General features: G+C 46.6%; 3 protein-coding genes across 4 annotated transcripts; 2 read left to right on the plus strand and 1 right to left on the minus strand.

The window, feature by feature from the left end:
* Positions 1–1,286: 1,286 nt before the first annotated feature.
* LOC4341603 (serine/threonine/tyrosine-protein kinase HT1) lies at positions 1,287–3,786 on the plus strand. Of its 2 annotated transcripts, XM_015786004.3 has the most exons (4): positions 1,287–1,570; positions 1,651–2,342; positions 2,496–2,951; positions 3,348–3,786. In XM_015786004.3, exons 2-4 carry the CDS (start codon positions 1,854–1,856, stop codon positions 3,597–3,599), a joined length of 1,197 nt encoding a protein of 398 aa, XP_015641490.1. In that variant the 5' UTR covers positions 1,287–1,570; positions 1,651–1,853; the 3' UTR covers positions 3,600–3,786. The 2 variants fall into 2 exon arrangements, with proteins under 2 accessions (XP_015641490.1, XP_066167305.1); XM_066311208.1 differs by having other exon boundaries at positions 1,287–2,342.
* Positions 3,785–9,869, minus strand: LOC4341604 (GDSL esterase/lipase At4g26790). Its single transcript, XM_015786005.3, has 3 exons — positions 9,364–9,869; positions 4,608–5,097; positions 3,785–4,190 (listed from the first exon to the last, which is right to left on the minus strand). Exons 1-3 carry the CDS (start codon positions 9,823–9,825, stop codon positions 3,994–3,996), a joined length of 1,149 nt encoding a protein of 382 aa, XP_015641491.1. The 5' UTR covers positions 9,826–9,869; the 3' UTR covers positions 3,785–3,993.
* A 3,495-nt stretch (positions 9,870–13,364) lies between these two features.
* LOC4341605 (uncharacterized) lies at positions 13,365–14,300 on the plus strand. Its single transcript, XM_015786006.3, has one exon. The coding sequence runs from the start codon at positions 13,822–13,824 to the stop codon at positions 14,152–14,154; it is 333 nt and encodes a 110-aa protein (XP_015641492.1). The 5' UTR covers positions 13,365–13,821; the 3' UTR covers positions 14,155–14,300.
* Positions 14,301–19,009: the final 4,709 nt, after the last annotated feature.

Consider the following 19,009-nt stretch of genomic DNA (forward strand, 5'->3'; position numbering starts at 1 on the left):
CTCAGGCAGCGCGGAGAGCGGCGCCTGGATGAAGTTGGACGCCGAGAAGTGCACGCCATGCCTCCTCCACGCCGTCGCGGCTGCGGGCGGTAGCATGGGTAACTACTGCACCTGCTACTATTGTTGCTGGACCTGCGCTCCTCGTGGCGCTCGGCACCCTCTTGTTGCTTGCCGTTGGAGGCTTGGACAACCGCCACGCTGGCCTCAGCCTCACCGCGCTTCCGCATGATAGGATGAGAGAGCTAGTCGGTCCAGTTGGAGAATGTTGTCGGCAATGGGGGCAAAGGGTGTGAAGACGAGGAATGATGTGAGAAGAGCGGTGGCGAAGGAGCCTCCATGCCAACGAGCTTCTCCCCGTGCGCGTGCAGTCGGCCGGCTGGCAAGCTCTTCCCTGTGCACTGTCGCCACCGCCCTTGCTCTGTGTTGATGGAAGGTGAGAGAAGATGAAGAGTTGAAAGAGAGAGAGAAGGGAAAGGTGAGGTTACGGAGAAGATGGGATGAGGTGGAGGCCGTTGATAAGTGGGTCCCACCTGATGACTTAGCGAGTCAACTACCACGTCAGACAAAACCGCCCGTGTAGTCGATTTGCAGCGGGTCTGGAAGTTAGAGGACGGGTATACCCGGTTTTGCGGTTGAGGGATGCGATTCAACCAGGGACATGAGTTAAGGGAGGAATAGTAAACTTATTACTTATGACTCATCACTGTCTATAAGAGCCGAAACACCGGCCTGACGGCCCATGAATCTAGGCCTCATAATGGGCCTAACAAAAATTAGTTTCCCTAATTTTCCAATAACCACTCCTTTTTTTCTTGCTTTACGGGGAGAAATGAGGAAATGACGCATCTGCTGATGTTATACAACCGGCGGCGGGTCGTTCGTACTAGTAGCCACAAAAAAGCGCCTCCATGACCTCAAAGCGTAAACCACTAAACCACGTCTCCCTCCCACATACAGCCACTAATGCGCTTTCCTGAATGTAAAAAATGTTCCTTTCAAAACTCCACCTTTAATTAATTTCGTGATGCAATTTCCTCCCCCCTTAATTATCCTTCTCACTTCGTGTCATGTCACGTCAAAACGAACCCTTTTTAACGAACCTTTTTTTTCTTCACAAATACATTTCTTTGCACTTTTTTTTTGTTAGAGAGATATGTAATCTCATACACGTCCTTAATTACACGAGCTGGCAAAAAAAAAAAAACTGGAATCGATGGAAGATGATATGATGAGTGAGCATCAATGTGGATGCATGTATGTATAGCTGCTGGAAGGAAAATAAAGGCGATGCCCTGCACAGCGGATGGATGCATGCATGCCCTTTTTCTGAACTGCATCTTCACGAGACATCCTTGAGCAGATTGCCACTTTAATCCTTTCTAGCTTATCTCTAGAGTCAACAGCTAAATCCAGCGTCGTCGCCGTCGTCGTCGTCGACTCGTCATCGTCGTCGTCGTTGTTGTTTCAGCTTGCTTCTCAACACTACGAAAGCATCGTCTCCTTTCTTTTGCGCTTTCTTGCCATTTTGTGTCGATCGATCCGCCAAGAAAAGCAGCGGCCGAGCTGACAGGTGAGTGGCATCCATGGTGGATTTGGTAGGGTAGGGTTGGGAGATGGGGATCTGAGCTTTGCTTTTGGATTGTGCGCAAGTACGTACGTGTCGGCGTGGATATACCTTGCTTTGCATCGAGGAGGAGGTGTTTGGTTGATTCCGGCGTGGTGAGCAATGCGCGTGGCGCGGCGGCGAGTGGTCGCCGGCGTGTCGCTGCGCCGCCGACGTCCGCCGGCCACCGGCATGCTGTGCGAGTCTTGATCGGTGTCGGTCGAGAGAGAGGGGGTAGCTTGTAGCTCTCATGCTTTCTTGCTTCCGGCTGCCGCGGCCGCCGGGCGGGGAGACGAACCAGGCGGCGGCGGCGTCGGCGTCGCCGAGGCGGCCGTCGCTGCCGTTCGCGTCGAGCCTGTTCGCGGGGTCGCCGTCGACGTCGGGGAAGCAGCCGTGGCTGGCGGACGCGGACGACATGGAGAAGAAGCGGTGGGACAGCATGGAGTCGTGGTCGATGCTGCTGGACACGGCCATGGGGCCCTCCGGCGAGCCGACGTCGAGCCGCGACAGCGGGCGGCGGGAGGAGTGGATGGCCGACCTCTCCCACCTCTTCATCGGCAACAAGTTCGCCTCCGGCGCCAACAGCCGCATCTACCGCGGCATCTACAAGCAGCGCGCCGTCGCCGTCAAGATGGTCCGCATCCCCGAGCGCGACGAGGCCCGCCGCGCCGTCCTCGAGGACCAGTTCAACTCCGAGGTCGCCTTCCTCTCCCGCCTCTACCACCCCAACATCGTCCAGGTCAGCTTTCTTTTCCCATACACCCGCCAAGTGTTCGTCCGGTGGCGAGCTTTCTTTTGCCTTACACCACGCCCGCCAAGTGTTCGTCCGGTGGTGGCGAGCTCTCTTTTGCCTTACACCACACCCGCTAAGTGTTCGACCGGTGGCGAGCAGTTCATCGCGGCGTGCAAGAAGCCGCCGGTGTACTGCATCATCACGGAGTACATGTCGCAGGGGACGCTGAGGATGTACCTGAACAAGAAGGACCCATACTCGCTGTCGTCGGAGACGATACTGAAGCTGGCGCTGGACATCTCGCGGGGGATGGAGTACCTGCACGCGCAGGGGGTGATCCACCGGGACCTCAAGTCGCAGAACCTCCTCCTCAACGACGAGATGCGCGTCAAGGTCGCCGACTTCGGCACGTCCTGCCTGGAGACGGCGTGCCAGGCCACCAAGGGCAACAAGGGCACCTACCGATGGATGGCGCCGGAGATGACCAAGGAGAAGCCCTACACCCGCAAGGTCGACGTCTACAGCTTCGGCATCGTCCTCTGGGAGCTCACCACCTGCCTCCTCCCCTTCCAGGGCATGACCCCCGTCCAAGCCGCCTACGCCGCCTCCGAGAAGGTCATCATAAAAAATTTTACCATCTTTGAGAAATGAGATTTGCTCCGATCCAACAAAAAAGTACCTCCAGATACCGGTACCTCACGATACCAAATCGTTTCCGACCGTTGGATCTAGCTAGCAAACGATTTAGTATCGTGAGGTACCGATACCTCGAGGTACTTTTTGCTGGACCGGAGCAAATCTCGAAAATGAGAAATACCAAAATTTTTAGCGTAAAATTTGGTATCTCATAGTACTAAAGGTATCAAATTTTACATTGGAAAATGTGATACTGTTCGAATCACTTACTTCATAATCACTATCAACCTCTTCTTGGTTTCTTGCTTTGGTTTTCATCAGGATGGATTTCTGAATCATTTCTTTCTTGTTCATGTGATGTTTGTTTGTGAGCAGAATCTGCGGCCGCCGTTGTCGACCTCGTGCTCTCCGGTGCTGAACAACCTGATCAAGAGGTGCTGGTCGGCGAACCCGGCGAGGCGGCCGGAGTTCAGCTACATCGTGTCGGTGCTGGAGAAGTACGACCACTGCGTGAAGGAAGGGATGCCGATCATGGCGCACCAGGAGCTCAGGATCTGGAGCTCCTTCGCCAAGATCTTCAGGATGGGCTGCATCACCAACAACTTGTCCATACCGGTGCATGCTTGATTCGATCAAAATACTCACCATACGTATATACTGGAGTAGTATTAATTATACATGTATGTTGAATTAATCTCTGATTAAGATAAACACACATGCTGATGTAACCTTGCTACTCAAGACCTCTGTTTGTGCTTTGCATGACAAGTATCTGAAGTCCGAACTGAATGGCATGAATGATGGACCAAATGTACCTCAAATGTGTAAATTTTTATCTCCCTCTCTTTAAAACCACCCAAAGAATTGATCATCATCACATTGGAACGGTGTACAAGTTAGATCGTCCTCGACGAAAACCTATCTACGACGGGCGGTCATCGACACAGAGACCATAGTACATTTGATCTGAATGTCTGAATATTTTTTGTACATCCACATTGGATGTGTGAATATTGTGCATTCAAGAGAGGAGCTCCCTCAAGCAGATCTGCAGAGTGGAATTGGCGAAGAACCGGTTCACCTTCTCTGTCGGATGGAAGGAGTCCCAGAAGAAGTACTTGTCGGCGTCGGGGCATGTCAGGGGGTTCTTCTCGTTGCAGAGGTAGCTCATCTCGAACATCCCCGTCGCGCAGCACCCCTGCTCTACGTTCTCCAGCCCTGTCATTTGCATCACAGTTTGAGAAACTTTGTCATACATTCTGAAGCTGAATTCAGTGATCTGTTCGTGTGGAAATAAACTGTTCTTGACGTGCATTGTGATGCTGAATTCAGTGAGTTGTTCGTGTGGAAATTAACTGTACTTTGTCGTACATGCAACAGTTCTGAGCATTTTTTTTGTCAGATTTTTCATAGGATTGATTACTGCCACAGATTATCTATTCGATTATGTGGATAAATTAAATGTTTCGAGAAATAAACTTAATAAATAGTTTAAAATAAGTGTTTTAAAAAGCAATGCAGTAAAAAAATGTTCTCAAAGAAATCAAATTTTACCAGCGTACGTGAAACAAATAATCTGCGATAATAATCCGGTGAAGAAGCTGAAAAGAACAGCGCCAAATATATATAGCTCACCAAGTGTGGAAGGATTGTTGATGAGGTTGAGCATGTCGTCGTAGACGGGGACGTAGGCGATCTTGAGGCCGGGGAGCGAGCTCTGGAGGCCGGCGATCATGGCGTTGAGCTTGACGTTGTAGTCCCTGGCCACCTGGTTGTACTCCTCGACGCAGCCGCCGCGGAGGGCGTTGAGCGTGCGCTCCAGCGGCAGGCAGCCGATGGCGCTGAGGCCGGCGAAGGCGACGCGGCGCGCGCCGAGGCGGTGGATGGCGGCGAGGAACCCCGCCGCCTGCGCGACGAGGAAGTCCTCGAACTCGCCCACGGTGAACTGCTTGAACCGCCCCGTGACGAGGAGGAAGTAGTTCTCCAGGAAGTCGTTGGTGCCGATGCTGACGACGTAGAGCGCGTCGCGGACGATCCGCCGCGCCGCCGCGCGCCCGGCGTGCCGCCGGAGCCGACGCTGGTACTCCTTGAAGTACTCCACCTCCTTCCACAGCGGGATCACTGCCTTCAACCACACAAAGAATGAGTTCACTTGTCATGTCAGTGTTGACCGTTGAGAATTACTATTCCATCCATCTCGGAATATAAAACTTCTAACGTTCAAGTTTTGTCCCAAAATATAACAACTTCTTTACCAACATTCTCTCTCAACCAATCACATTTTTTTCTATTTAATTCTATCTACCTTCTTAATACCCGTGTGCTATACCTTCTTAACTTTTTATCATACATTTTACCATTCATATTTAAAAAAAATACATAATTATAATTTGTTTTTGTTATGAGTTATTTTATCACTCAAAGTATTTTAAGCATGATTTATATTTTATACATTTACATAAAATTTTTAAATAAGATGAATAGTCAAACATGTGTTTAAAAATCAACGGCGACATCTATTAAAAAGGGTGGAGTATTATTTTTGCAATGCAGTTATGCTCATTTTATTTTTTTTTTGTGAATTTTAGTCCTATAGATGTCAGAGATTTTTTATTCACTAATATATCAAGATGTCTAATATTTGGCCATGCAGAGCCAGGGGTGTGTTATACTTTTCAGTTATCCAAAAATCTAATGAAATGCAAAGAATGAAGAGAGTTCTTGCAATTTAATCATAGAAGATCTTGGGCTGGTTTGGTTTGAGGCCTAAATTTGGCTTACCAATATTTGGCAATTTTAATAGTGTTTAGTGTCTATTTGGTTTGAAGCCAAATTTTGGCATGCCTATGAAAATATACCATTTCAATAGTTAACTTAGGCTATTTTAGCTTCAATCCAAATACAACTTTGCCTTCCCAAAATTTGTCATGCCAAAACTTGCCAAAATTTGGCATTGCCAAAAATTGGTAAGGCCAATTTAGGTCGCAAACCAAACTGGCCCCTTGAATCCAAATGCGGTCAGTGAATGAAATGTTCTAGAAGCCTAATCTCTGAAGTCTGAACATTGAACAGTGGTACCAGTCCTTCTGAGTACTAGTAGATGCTGAGGTTCAATGGCTCTGAATCTGTACTGTGCATTGTTCCATTCAATTGGCAGATCACTTCCGGTGGTTGGTAGATCATGGCCCAAATTACTCCTACACAAGAACACCTTTTCTGGGCAACCAAATTTTGTTGAAAAGGGAGAGTTAATTCTAGGAAAACTAGCTGGGCACCACCTTAAATAAGTGCTACATCAGCCAACAACTGTCATCAACTTAGCAATTGTGCCGAGCATAAATGTGTGTCTCTTGAACATATGAACATTGATTTTGGACAGATGAAGGAAATGAAAAAGGGGAAAGGTTGAGAAGGAAAGAAGATGTATGCACATTCAAACGAAAGCTACTCACTAGGTTCAAATGAAGTGATTAATGGAAGTTTTCTGATGAAAAACTGTACCATGATAAATCCAATGCACCGAACATGAGCTCCTCTAGAGCAGGGAAGAACACAGTGATCTTGCTACCGGTAGTTGAACCAACCGTTCGAATAAATCTCAAGAACACCAGAGTTTCTGAAGAATTATAGCCTAGAAAGCATGTGCAGTGGTGCACACACAGCGACTCCAAGCACTAAGTGCAAAAGGTTTTAATGCCCCTACAGTTTGGCACCGGAATGTGCCACCTCGCGGAACTCTAATCCTGAATCAACAACCACCAGACAATAATTTGCACCATCTAATCAGGTTTACAGAAGAACATTCGGCAAGTTCGAATTAGAGACAGTTTGTACACTACCAAATAACCTTGATAAGTTGAGCGCTACCAAATTTGCTAGATAGAGTTGGTACTAGTGTCTAGTGTGTGTAAAGATTGGTATTAAACCAAACATTAATGTGGTTCTGTTAAAGTTGTTAAAAAAATTGGTAGAACAAAAAATGGCTCCAATCTAAATGAGCCCATTATTTGAAATACTGCCTTCAATTCATGAATTGAAGGAGCCACACCAGGTTAACAAAAATGACCCCTTTTTTTACAAGTTAAATGAGCCCACTTTGAAGTTGACTTAAAAGTTATAGTTTTTACCAATTTTTGTTTGGTTTTGGGCAAACCGGTGGAAGGACTTTTCAGAGGTGTAAAGTTTTGGTGTGTCACATCGGGTATTGTATAGGGTATTGCATGGGATATTCGGGCACGAATAAAAAACTAATTACAGAGTCTATCAGTAAACCGCTAGATGAATTTATTAAACCTAATTAATCTATCATTAGCAAATGTTTACTGTATCACCACATTGTCAAATCATAGAGCAATTAGCCTTAAAAGATTCATCTCGCAAATTAGTCGCAATATGTATAATTAGTTTTTTTAACCTATATTTAATACTTTATCGCAAGGTGAAGTGGTAAACCTGAAATCCTGAATCGCACTGTCAGACTCTTGGCTTGGTGGTGCTATATTTTCTACTCTCCTCCCGTGCTATCTTCCAATTTTCTACCGGTGTCCTGCTAGCCATAGTAAAAAGAGCAAAACAGTTTTGACTGGTTGTTGGCTTGTTACTAGACGGGACACTACTGCACATAGCTCACGGGATCTCTTCTGCGAGTACCTGATTGCTTTCCTTGTCATCTCGGCACGCCGCAACAAAAGTCTATGGCTGCAAGCTTTGCCGTTGTCAGATGTGTGCCTCCAAAAAGACCATATCGAGATGACAGTACATGTCCCCCATCCGCTTGCAAACATATTGATTTGAGTTTTTGTTTTCTCACTGATTTTGGAAAAATATTCTGTGAAAGCCACATTTACAGTGAAAACTTACGAACTATCGTATGATAGAAAATAAACGTCTAAAATTTGTACAAATCTTATAATCTATTTTAATATCTTACTATAGTTTTCAGATTTATATTACATTTGTGATTATATTACATATTTTTCCATGAAAATTTGATGCGATGCGAAATACTTCCTCCGTTTCATAATGTAAGTCATTCTATCATTTCCCACATTCATATTGATGGTAATGAATCTAGATAGATATATATGTCTAGATCCATTAACATCAATATGAATGTGAGAAATACTAGAATGACTTACATTGTTAAACAGAGGGAGTAATAGTTACTACTCCGTCCGTCCATAATCTGAACATGAGATGTCCAGATTCGTAGTACTATAATGTATCACGTTTCTTTAAAATCTCTTATATTTTAGAACGGATAAAGTAGTATGTTATCTTAAAGTGATCACTCCCTATTTTTTAGAGCAATAAGAAATAATTAAGGCCATGTCTCTTGGATGTACGTCTCTATTATTGTGTCTTTTGTGCTTCAATTGGATGGGGCACAGATGATGAATGATGTGCCCCCCACTATGCCTGGATCACAGTACTAAAAGAGTACGAGCGCAATCGTGCACAACGAACACTGCCCCCCACCTTTTCACCGACTAGAACTCAAAATCGAAATTCAGCGAGGCTATGTTGATTTTGGCTAAAATTCATTCAAAATCTTATACTGTGTGGTCCAATCTCAACTGAAAGGCGAATTTTCTATTAAATATTTCTGAAATACAACTGGCAGTTGTTCTGCCGGTCTATAGTTTGAAAATAGGAGAACGTGACACTTGTCCTTAGGGACCGGGCTAGCGGTAGTCACATGACCAAATTCTAACGTCGTACGGTCAGAAATTACTAGAAAATCCCCGAAAAAAAAAGAAATTACTAGAAAATTTAATGGAGTAAGAAAAATGGGTAAAAATTTCCACAACAAGGAATTAACACATACTCCCTTAGTTAACTACAACTAATCTGACATACTCAGTGATTCGTTTGTATTAGACTGTGTTGTATTCTAGTATTAGAACGTGTCATATCTAGTATGAGATTGTTTTTTACCGACGGAGTATCTTCAGCTCTCATATACTATATACTCTAGCTCGGTGAAAACCTTGTAATTATTAATTAGCGTAAGATTATTTTACAGTTTAGTATACTACTCTCTCCGTCCTATAAAAATTAAATTTTTACCTTTAAACCTTTGTCCCATAAAAATTATATTTCTACTGATGTGGGACCCATTAAACTGATTACATTTTCGTGTAATCTTCTTTCCTTCCATCCATATCTAACCATTGTCTCAACATTCCTTTTAATCAAGTTTATATATGGAATATGTGCATGTACTGTGTTTATTAATTAGGGTTATTGTAGTCATTTGTATATCCTTATAATATGTCCTTAATTTCTTATAAATTCAATTTTTATAGCACGGAGATAGTAATTACTAGTGCGAGCTTAGTGAGACAACGAGTATAGGTTGCAATGTGCGCTGGGTAGGGGCGTTGCGTACCAGGACGCCGGCGGTGGCGTTGTCGAGGCCGGTGCCGGCGGAGGCGAAGCAGACGCCGCGGGCGAAGTCGGCGATGCCGTAGGCCGGGTCGAGGTACGCCGGCACGAGCGGCGGCAGGCCGAGCGCCTCCGACATGAAGTCCGGCGGCAGCCGCCCGTTGCAGAACCGCCCCGTGGCGGCGCCCAGGTCCCGCCCGTACGGCGGGAAGTTGCTCTTCAGCATCGTCGCCACCACGTTATTGTTCCCCGTGTCCACCGTCGAGTCCCCGAACACGATCACCGCCGGCACCTTCGCCGCCGCCGCCGCCGCCACCTTCTTAGGCGCCGCCGCCATCTTCTTCGCCGCAGGCAACCACGCCGACTCGCGTTCGCGGGCCTCCACGCCGCCGGCGAACGCGGCCAGAACAAGAAGCGCCGCCGACGCCGCCGCCGCCGCGGCGAGCGCCGCCGTCGACGACGACATCGTCGAGCACTCTGAGGTGGTGCGGGGGAGTGTGTGGTGTGGGTGTACGTGCTCGCGCGCGGCGCGCCATTAAATACAGAGGCGAGGCGAGGTGGTGGGGCCACGAAGACAGAGGGGGTGACGTGCGTGCGGTGTACGGTGTACAGTATACAGTAGAGTGGCTGCGTGTACCCTACACTGTGACGTGTGTAAACTGGTTGAGATGGCTTTTCAAGGTTGCATCGAGGGGCGCATGATCGCTCTCGCTTTGTTAGATGATGCGAAAAATTATCGATGTTAGTTGGGAAAGTGGTATGTTTGGCATGGTAATATTGAACTCATGTACTTTACATCATAAATGTGTTACGATTTTCACGATAATAATAACTAGAGTAAGGTTATATTTAGTTCACACTAAAATTGAAAGTTTGGTTGTAATTGGAACGATGCGACAGAAAAGTTGGAAGTTTGTGTGTGTAGGAAAGTTTTGACGTGATGGAAAAGTTGGAAGTTTAGAAAAAAAAAACTTTAAAACTAAACACGGCGTAAAACAGATGACAACTATATTAAAGAAGGACACGGTGCACATAATAGTTACGCGGCATAGTAGGTAGCTATACTATTGTGACAATATCTTATTCTATTGTGTGGTAAAACATAATGTTGTTGGAGCTAAATCTAATTAATCTATTTTAAGTCTTAGCCTAAACATGATCACTTCTGTTTAATGCAGAAATTGTTGATTCGCTGCCTAAGGATGAAGCCATTGAAACCACTTGTTGATTTCTTTCCTTTCATTCTTCTCCTTTCGCCTTTCTCTGTTTCTTCTTCTTCCTTCTTATGTTTCCTTCTTCATCTTGCATGAGATGCCTCATGAGTCCCTTTCAGCATCAAAATCGATAAGGAGATTAGTTTATGGCTTTAGGGTTAGAGAGAGTTCGGGTTTTCCCTCTGCCTATTTTCTTCTTTCCTTTTTGTTGCGATACTGGTGGGGCTCGGAGTTTATCTCCAATTTAAATTAGAATCTATTTGGTACCAATCACAAAAAAAAACATATATAATTTATCTTTTAATTTGTTTCATGTTAGGAAAGAAAACCGGTAACATTGTATCCCTTCCCTAATCTTATCGGTAGTAAACCAGCAAATCAACCAACAAATGTAGCGTCTCTATTGTTTTGACGTAGATTACAAACAATGGTAGTATATTGTCTCTGCATTGTGATGGTTTTTAAGAGAGATGTGATATTATTGTGTAAAATGTCAAAATCAAACTAAATCAAATTACATTATTTTTTTAAAAAAAAATGGTATATCGAAAAGATATTTGCAGTAGCCTTGAGGATACAACTAACTGTGTCTAGTTTTACTAAATCTTTGCTGAAATTTTTTAAGGCTCTGGCGCTCTGCTAAAGTTTTGCTCCAACGTCAACTTAGTCATTGGCATAACATTTTTATCAAAATTTGTTTTATGGCCTATCAGATCTACACAAAACGTCATACATGTGGATGCGATGTCCCACCAAACATCTAACTTTCCCATAATCCATGAGATTACGAAAATATTGGTCAAAGGACTTATATTAGGCCACTCGAGAAAATGGAAGCACATGCCATTTGAACAAAACAGAACGTCAGCAACCAAATTGAGCATAAAGCCAAACATAAAATGACTAATCTCCCAAAATAAAGTAGACTAATCAATCATTAAACAGTTGTAACATATTCATGGGAAAGTTCACTTCACTTAATTATTTTTCCCTATACAAATGTGAGTACTACATACTATTTTCATGGCACATGCTTCGATTGAATCTTTAATGTTCTAGAGAAGTCCTAACTGAATAGATCCAATGTACTCTTGCCTACAGTATATGCTCATAGTAGAGACCATGGATGTGATTTCCATATGTCCGTGGTCATATGGTACTACATATGATTTCCTGTAATAAAGGATACACATGCTCATGGGCCATCCATCCAACAACACTGACCTTGATGACCACACACTGCGCGTCTGCGCCCACACAAAGCTCTCTTCTCTCCTTCATATGCATGTGACAAATGACTGACAAGAGCTTCAATTTGTCAAACATCATGGATGGATTATTTCTTCTTCATCTTAAATTAGCAACCTAAAATCAGATTGGATATTTATTATTATTATGAATCTAAACAAATTAAAAAAATATTCAAACCGGTTTAAAATTATTTTCAGGTGGATGTAACACATCCGTCTATCCAGATTCATTGTAATAGGATGTGTTACATTCACCCAAAATCCCTTATATTATAAGACGGAGGGAGTATATTTTGAGATGAATGCAATACTAAGGGTGTGTTTAGTTCTTTGGGTTTAAAGTTTTTGAAGTATACGGACACACATTTGAAGTATTAAACGTAGACTAATAACAAAACAAATTATAGATTCCGCATGTAAACCGCGAGACGAATTTATTAAGCCTAATTAATCTGTCATTAGTAAATGTTTACTGTAGCATCACATTGTCAAATCATGGCGTAATTAGACTCAAAAGATTCGTCTCGCAATTTACATACAAACTGTGCAATTGGTTTTTTTTTCATCCACATTTAATGCTCCATGCATGTGTCTAAACATTTGATATAACTTTTTTTGCCAAAAGTTTTTTTTAATCTAAATAAGGCCTAACTAAATCAAATCTCTGCATGATCAATCGGTGTCAAATCAAAGTTGATCGACTGATCAATTGCTTCAACGTTGATCCGACTGCAGTCGATCGCTTTCCTGCGCCTTACTTCGCATTAACCGATTTTTTTTCCCCCGACAGATCGATCAAATCCACATGCATCACACACATCACCATCAGTATTACTAGTATCTCCTTGATCAATCTGTCAACGAGATAGAATATCGTGTGCGACAACTCATTGGACGTCTACGTACATACTAGGTTGGAAATTAAACCATACTAGTACTAACTAGGATCATGCAGCATGCATGCGTGCAGAATCAGTGGGTTGATGGTTAAGTGGCGCCAACTGCCGGACATAAAGGTTGTTTTATTTGGTTTCGTATCGCCATCGCTGCTTTATTGTGTGCAGTTAGCCGCGATCCAGGTGACACCAGCGAGCGACGGCACATATATGCAGAGGCTGCAGGTAGGCAGAGCGACGTACTGGTACGATCGACATGCGTGGTCATGCCAGCATGCATCTTAATGGGTGATGGCTAGCTTAGCTAGCTTCACAGAGACACAGAGTTTGTACTCTTATCTTTTCTGTCTGATTGTTCTGATATTCTCTTTTTTTTTATGAAATTGGTTAGCAGGTTAAGATGATGAAATTAAGTGATCTGTTTGGGGAGTGTCAAGGAGCCGTAGCTTCCCCTGGAATCCCAACTCTTTCAAACAGATTCTCACATAAATGCTAAAAATATATTTGATAAGGTTTCAACTTTTAAATTTAACTTCAAGAGTATTCAAGAATGTCAAGGAGCCGTAACTTTAATTCCTCAGAATCCCCAACTCTGTGAAACATATAGATTCTCATATATAACTTCTAAGAATATGTTTGATAAGATTTCAACTCCTAAATTTAACTTTAAGAGTCTTCTAAGTATAGATTCTCATATAACTTCTAAGAATATGTTTGATAAGGTTCCAACGTCTAAACCAACTTCATCTCTCTGGTTTATTTTGTGAGAGTACTTTGAAGTTCGAACTGCCAAACAAACCCATAATTCAGAAACTATTGAGTCCAGATTGATAACCTTTCCTAAACATGGACTAGACTGTGATTAGAAGCTAGAACCGAAATAACTTTCAAGCTAAAATTAGCTGCAGCAATGCAGGGAAGTGATCTGACGACCTCCCGTTCGCTAGCTTCTCCCCTGAAAACCAGGGCAGCCACCCAGAAATTCTCCTTCGCCATGCAGAGTTGCAGCCTTATAATCTCGCCGTCTCGCGTTGAATTTGGCTAACTTAGTGTAATAATCGCGCATCGATCGATCGAACAGCGAGCGGTGGTGGTGGTATATATGGCGGCGAGCGCGCAGACGTGGGTGGTGGTGGCGGCGCTGGCGCTGGTGATGCTGCCGCGGCGGCCGGCGGTGGTGGGGGCGGAGTCGGTGGCGGCGGCGACGGCGGAGAAGTCGATGGGGATCGGCGGCGCCGGGAAGCCCAAGTGCCAGCCGGGCGCCGCGACGGGGCCGTGCCGCGTCGGCGCGGTGCACGACCCGGAGAACTCGGAGGAGGAGGGGCTGTTCAGCATGAGGGCCACCCCGCCGCCGACCGCCGCGCCGCCGGCCGACGAGGACTACTTCGACCCCGACCTCTCCAACGACGACGACCTCGTCGTCCTCGGCCACTGAATTGAACGGCGTGTGGTTTGGTTGTGATCGATCGACTGATCGGCAATGGATCTCATCGGCTGGGTGCTAACTGTGGGGTTAATTTTGTGTGTGCTTGTTGTTTGATGAATTTATGATGAAGGTAACTGATTGTTTGTTGTTGATTATATGTTATGTGTACTAGTGGTACTAATTAGCTAGTGTTAATGGCTAATTGTGAGCTTCATACGATTATGTGATCGATTAATCATGCATCTGTGTTGTGGATTTGCCTAGTAAACCATCCTTGTTAGTCCTAAAGACAAAAATATACGAAGTTGGTCCAACAAAACGGCCTAAGGTAGGGCCCAATTGCAAAATATCCTTGAAATAGTCCATAGTATATCCCTCGACTATGGGTCGAGTTTAATTTGCCTCCCTTGTCTCAATTAATACATGTTCATTTTGCGTCCCCAAACGTTTACGATAGTGCTTTGTCTTATATGCACTACTAGAAAAAGCATTTTAGCATAAGTTGGAAGATTAATTTTCCAGCCGGATATGACCCTCGAAGCAAAATGGCCACCTAGGAAAATGTAAACTAGGGTGAAGCTCACCGTCCGCCTGCAAAAATATATACCTTTATTTTCGTAGGTGAACCTGAAAAAAAATATGATTTTTGCAGGCGGAACCATATGTGGTCCGCCTGCAAAACTCATGCCTCCCAAAAAAAATCTAGTCATCCTTATCTTCTCCTCCACCATCCTTATCCTCTCCTCTCCACCACTCATTTCCCTCCCCTCCTCTCTCTCTCTCTCTCTCACACACTTGGCAGAAAATCCTCCGCCTCCATCCCTCCTTCGCCGTCGGCTCCCTCCTCCCCGCCTCCGCCGCTAGCTCCCTCCTCGACGATGATGACGACCGCGACGCCGCCAGCTCCCCTCGGGCGTGACGGACGACCTTCGCGACGCCGTGAAGCTGCGGATCCACCAGCTCCCCTCCTCCCTCCTCCCTCCTCCCCGCCTCTACCACCAGCTCCCTTCCTCGCCGTCAGCTCCCTCCTCCCCACCTCCGCCGCCAGCTCCCTCCTCGACGACGACGACGACCTTCACAACGCTGCAAAGCTACGGATCCACCGGCTCCCCTCCTCCCCGCCTCCGCCGCCGGCTCCCCTCCTCGCCGTCGGCTCCCTCCTCCCCGCCGGCTCCCCTCGGCTGTGATGACGATGACATTCGCGACGCCGCGAAACTGTGGATCCACCGGCTCCCCTCCTCCCCACCTTCGCCGCCGACTCCCCTCCTTGTCGTCGACTCCCCTCCTTGCCGTCGACTCCCTCCTCCCTCCTCTCCACCGACGCGACGACGACGACTGCCGCCATCACGACGACTATCACGACCACGATGCGACCACGGCGTCGACGCGACGACGGCGCCGACGCTTGTGGGGGCTGCGGCGGACGAAGGAGGAAAGCCGTCGTCGGCCGGAGGGAGAGGCCGGCGGCGGTGGCGGTGCGTCTTTTTTTTTATTTGCCGAAATGTTCTTTGCAGGCGGGTGAATCTACCGCTTTCGAAAATGTCGTCCGCCTGCGAAAGTCATCTATTGTTGCATGCGTTTGCTTGCAGGCGGAATGCCCGTCCGCCTGAAAAGACAGATTTGGCCCGCATGCAAAAACCTTTTTTTCTAGTAGTGGTGGATGATGAGTGGGGCTACAAGTTGATCACACGAGAAGGAAGGACGAGAGAGAGAGGGATACTGAATGACATGGCAACAAGCTAGGACCCGATTGTCGATTCGCCCTCTTGCCCACGTCAAGCAGCGAGAACCTTGTTGACACTTTACCCTCCCACCCATGATCATCATCGTCACCGACTATATCCAATGCTTGCGCAGCCAGCTTCGAAGATAAGCAAGGCAAGCCAGCCGCCGATTTGGAGCTAAGCCGATCATCCCTAAGGCCATCGAGGGATGAGCTTGCGTTGTCGTCCTCTACCCAAGCACACGGCAGAGCTGGCCAAGACGAGAAGAGGATGGTGGTGGAGAAGGCAGGGATAGATCCAAAAAGAACTAATAGATGGGGCTGAACAAATTAACTATACAAAACTATACTCCGTAGTCACCTCTTCTAATGAATACATGACAAAATTTCAGTGAGAGTTTCATGGGGCTCTTATGATTGCAACGCCGGTAGTGGGGGGTTAAGATCCCATAGCCCAATGGTAGATCCACCCCTGGGAGAACAGATCCTTGTCTGCTCTCATCGACGCCTGGCTATTGGGCATGCAAAAGCGGTGCAGCAATGTGGCCGTCGTCGTCACGCGTGGCCGCTAGCCTTCCCGATGTTGGACCTACTAGCAGTGTTCCTCGGCCGATCAGCTCTGGACTCGTTGGCGGCAGCGGCACGGCGGTGACACCAGGTGCACGGCGGAGACGGTGACTCCGTCGCCAAGGCACGAGTAGGACCAAGCCAAGTGACCAGCCAACCACTAACGCGATAGGGCCGACGACGACAACGATCAAGAAGGGGAGGCGCATTGGGAGAGGAAGATAGCGGCACATTATATTGGTCAGAGTGGAAAACAAAAGCTCTCATTGCCAGTCACCCGCCAACGTTGTCACCTTCCCGTGGTTGGGCTGCCTAGCTCGAGAGTCGAGACTGCCTCCGTAACAAGCTCCTTGTCGAGAGAAATAAAAAAGGAGGAGAGAGTAGGAAGGGATGAAATATTTCACTGGGACCTACCATTTTTTTTAAAAAAAAAACAAACATGACTGGAATGCCACATAAGCATCACATTTGATGAAAACCGGATCAACGTGCCACGTAGGCCACATCAGCTGAAACCAATGTCAATACTTTCGAGGGATTTAATTTATGCTGCTTTTAGAAATTATGGATCTGATTTTACAGTTAATTGACACGAATGTAACTCGGGCCATAGTCAAGAGAACCTGAAGTGGACATTTTCCAAATAAGAATAAGTTCATCGGAGGTCCCTCAACTTAATAGCAAGATTTTTTAAGATCCCTTAACTACAAAACCATAAATATATACACTAAACTCACACAAACGGTGCACCCAAGGTCCTATGGCAGTATGTATCGGTGGTTTCGCTGACGTGGCATCCTAGTCAGCAAAGAGGGTATAAAAAATTTATGCGGCCCACATGTCATCCTCACTCCTCCCCTCTTCTCTCTATCCTCTCTCTTCAGCAGGGCAGGTGGAGCGGTGTCGGGTGCTCCGACGGCGCACCAAGCAGAGCGGAGAGGGGTGGCGGCGGTGGGGTGCGGAGGAGACCTAGGCAGGACAGCGAGAACGACGAAGACGTGGTGGGCGGAGCTCGCCTGCCGCTGCTACGCTCCTCCCCCGGCCACCTCCGCAGTTGCTGCTCCCTCCTCCACCCAACTCTACCTACCGGCTACGCTCCTCCTCCGGCGGCCGACGGAGCAAAGCGGGGGCGGCGGCTGGTGAAGGGGAAGGAGCCGCGGGTTGAGGCGAGGTGGGAGGCCGCCACGTTAGCTCCGGCAACGGCGACGGCATCGGCATCGTGGTGAGGGGTAGGCAGCTCGGGGTCAGGGGCTTTGACGACAGGCGGCTTGGGATCAGGATCAACGGAGAGGGATGGGGTGAAAAGGACCATCCCCTCGAAGAGTGAGTCCGCATAGCTGCTGACCCATGCATCATCGCCGCCGCCGTCGTCATGGGACGCCATCAGCGGCGAGGTGAGGTCTTGAGGGCCCGCTCTGCTAGCTGCACGCTCGCGGGTCTGCTCCGACCGCACGCTCACCTGTCGCACTCTCGCAGATGCTCCACCGCCGAAGAGAAAGAGAGAGAAGGGAGAGAGGGAGGATGAAGAAGGAAGGTGAGACCTTATTTTTTATTTCTAATGCCACCTAAGCGTTACGTCAACGCCACGTGGAAAGAAGACCGAATCAATACTGGGCAGTAGGCGTCACGTTAGCGAAACCGCCCTCCAAAACCTCCAAGGAGTCAAATTGCAGTGGTTTTAAGAGTTGGGTAGTCGAGATATCCGGTTTTGTAGTTTAGAGTCACGGATTAGATTTCGATCACTTTCGAGGGTCATGAAGTGAACTTATTTCGCTACAAAATACTCGCGGCCCATCTATAAAATACTCGAGTACTAGCTATCATGTGCTATTATGGACCAGCATGGGCTCTAGGAGGGCTTTGATGGGAAACTCTCGCGAGCTCCCCAACCCAACCGGCCGTCCGACGGAGTCCTTCGCGCATCGCGCGCGCGAAAGCCGAGCCGCGCACGCGCGCGCGGGGAGGTCGGGAGCGTGTCGCCGGTGCGCGCGCGCCGCGGCGCGCGGAGCGGAGCGGCACGCGCGGCCGGGGAAACGGCGTGATCGATCCCGCGAATCGCGTCGTGGTGGTGGGCGCCGCGCGTCGTACGCGAGCCGGGGGGGCGATAACGTACGGTGGGATCAAAGGGATTAACTACTAAACGTTCATAAGTATAGTTAAGTTTCTTTTTCACGATCCACACTACATTTATGTTAAATTATAATGGTTTAATAATATTTTATATTCCATTTAAAATAGAGAAAAAAATTATAATCTAAATGTTATCAGCATAACTGTTAATTTAACTGTTAATTTAGATTCATAGATTTGTTAAGTGAGAAATGCCCAGCTAAAAAATCCTAGACACGGAGCTATGCCAAATAGAGTTAGTGTGCACGTGTGCGTAAATGCATTCGAAAATAGCATAGAGCTATGTTCTTTGAACAACTTTCCCAACTTCATTTTATCGTTTTCTACGCGCACACTTTTCAAACTATTAAAATGTATATTTTTTCAAAAAAGTTTCTATATAAAAGTTATTTTAAAAAATCATATTAATCTATTTTTAAGTTTTTTAGCTAATACTCTCATGTG

Source organism: Oryza sativa, chromosome 6 (assembly GCF_034140825.1).
Source record: "Oryza sativa Japonica Group chromosome 6, ASM3414082v1".
Taxonomy (NCBI): domain Eukaryota; kingdom Viridiplantae; phylum Streptophyta; class Magnoliopsida; order Poales; family Poaceae; genus Oryza; species Oryza sativa.

Coding starts and splice junctions, on each gene's coding strand:
- LOC4341603 (XM_066311208.1), top strand. CDS start 1,854: ATGCTTTCTTGCTTCCGGCTGCCGCGGCCGCCGGGCGGGGAGACGAAC. Junction 2,343..2,495: donor ACCACCCCAACATCGTCCAG/GTCAGCTTTCTT, acceptor GGTGGCGAGCAG/TTCATCGCGGCGTGCAAGAA. Junction 2,952..3,347: donor CCTACGCCGCCTCCGAGAAG/GTCATCATAAAA, acceptor GTTTGTGAGCAG/AATCTGCGGCCGCCGTTGTC.
- LOC4341604 (XM_015786005.3), bottom strand. CDS start 9,825: ATGTCGTCGTCGACGGCGGCGCTCGCCGCGGCGGCGGCGGCGTCGGCG. Junction 5,098..9,363: donor ACGCCACCGCCGGCGTCCTG/GTACGCAACGCC, acceptor GTGTGGTTGAAG/GCAGTGATCCCGCTGTGGAA. Junction 4,191..4,607: donor CAACAATCCTTCCACACTTG/GTGAGCTATATA, acceptor TGCAAATGACAG/GGCTGGAGAACGTAGAGCAG.
- LOC4341605 (XM_015786006.3), top strand. CDS start 13,822: ATGGCGGCGAGCGCGCAGACGTGGGTGGTGGTGGCGGCGCTGGCGCTG.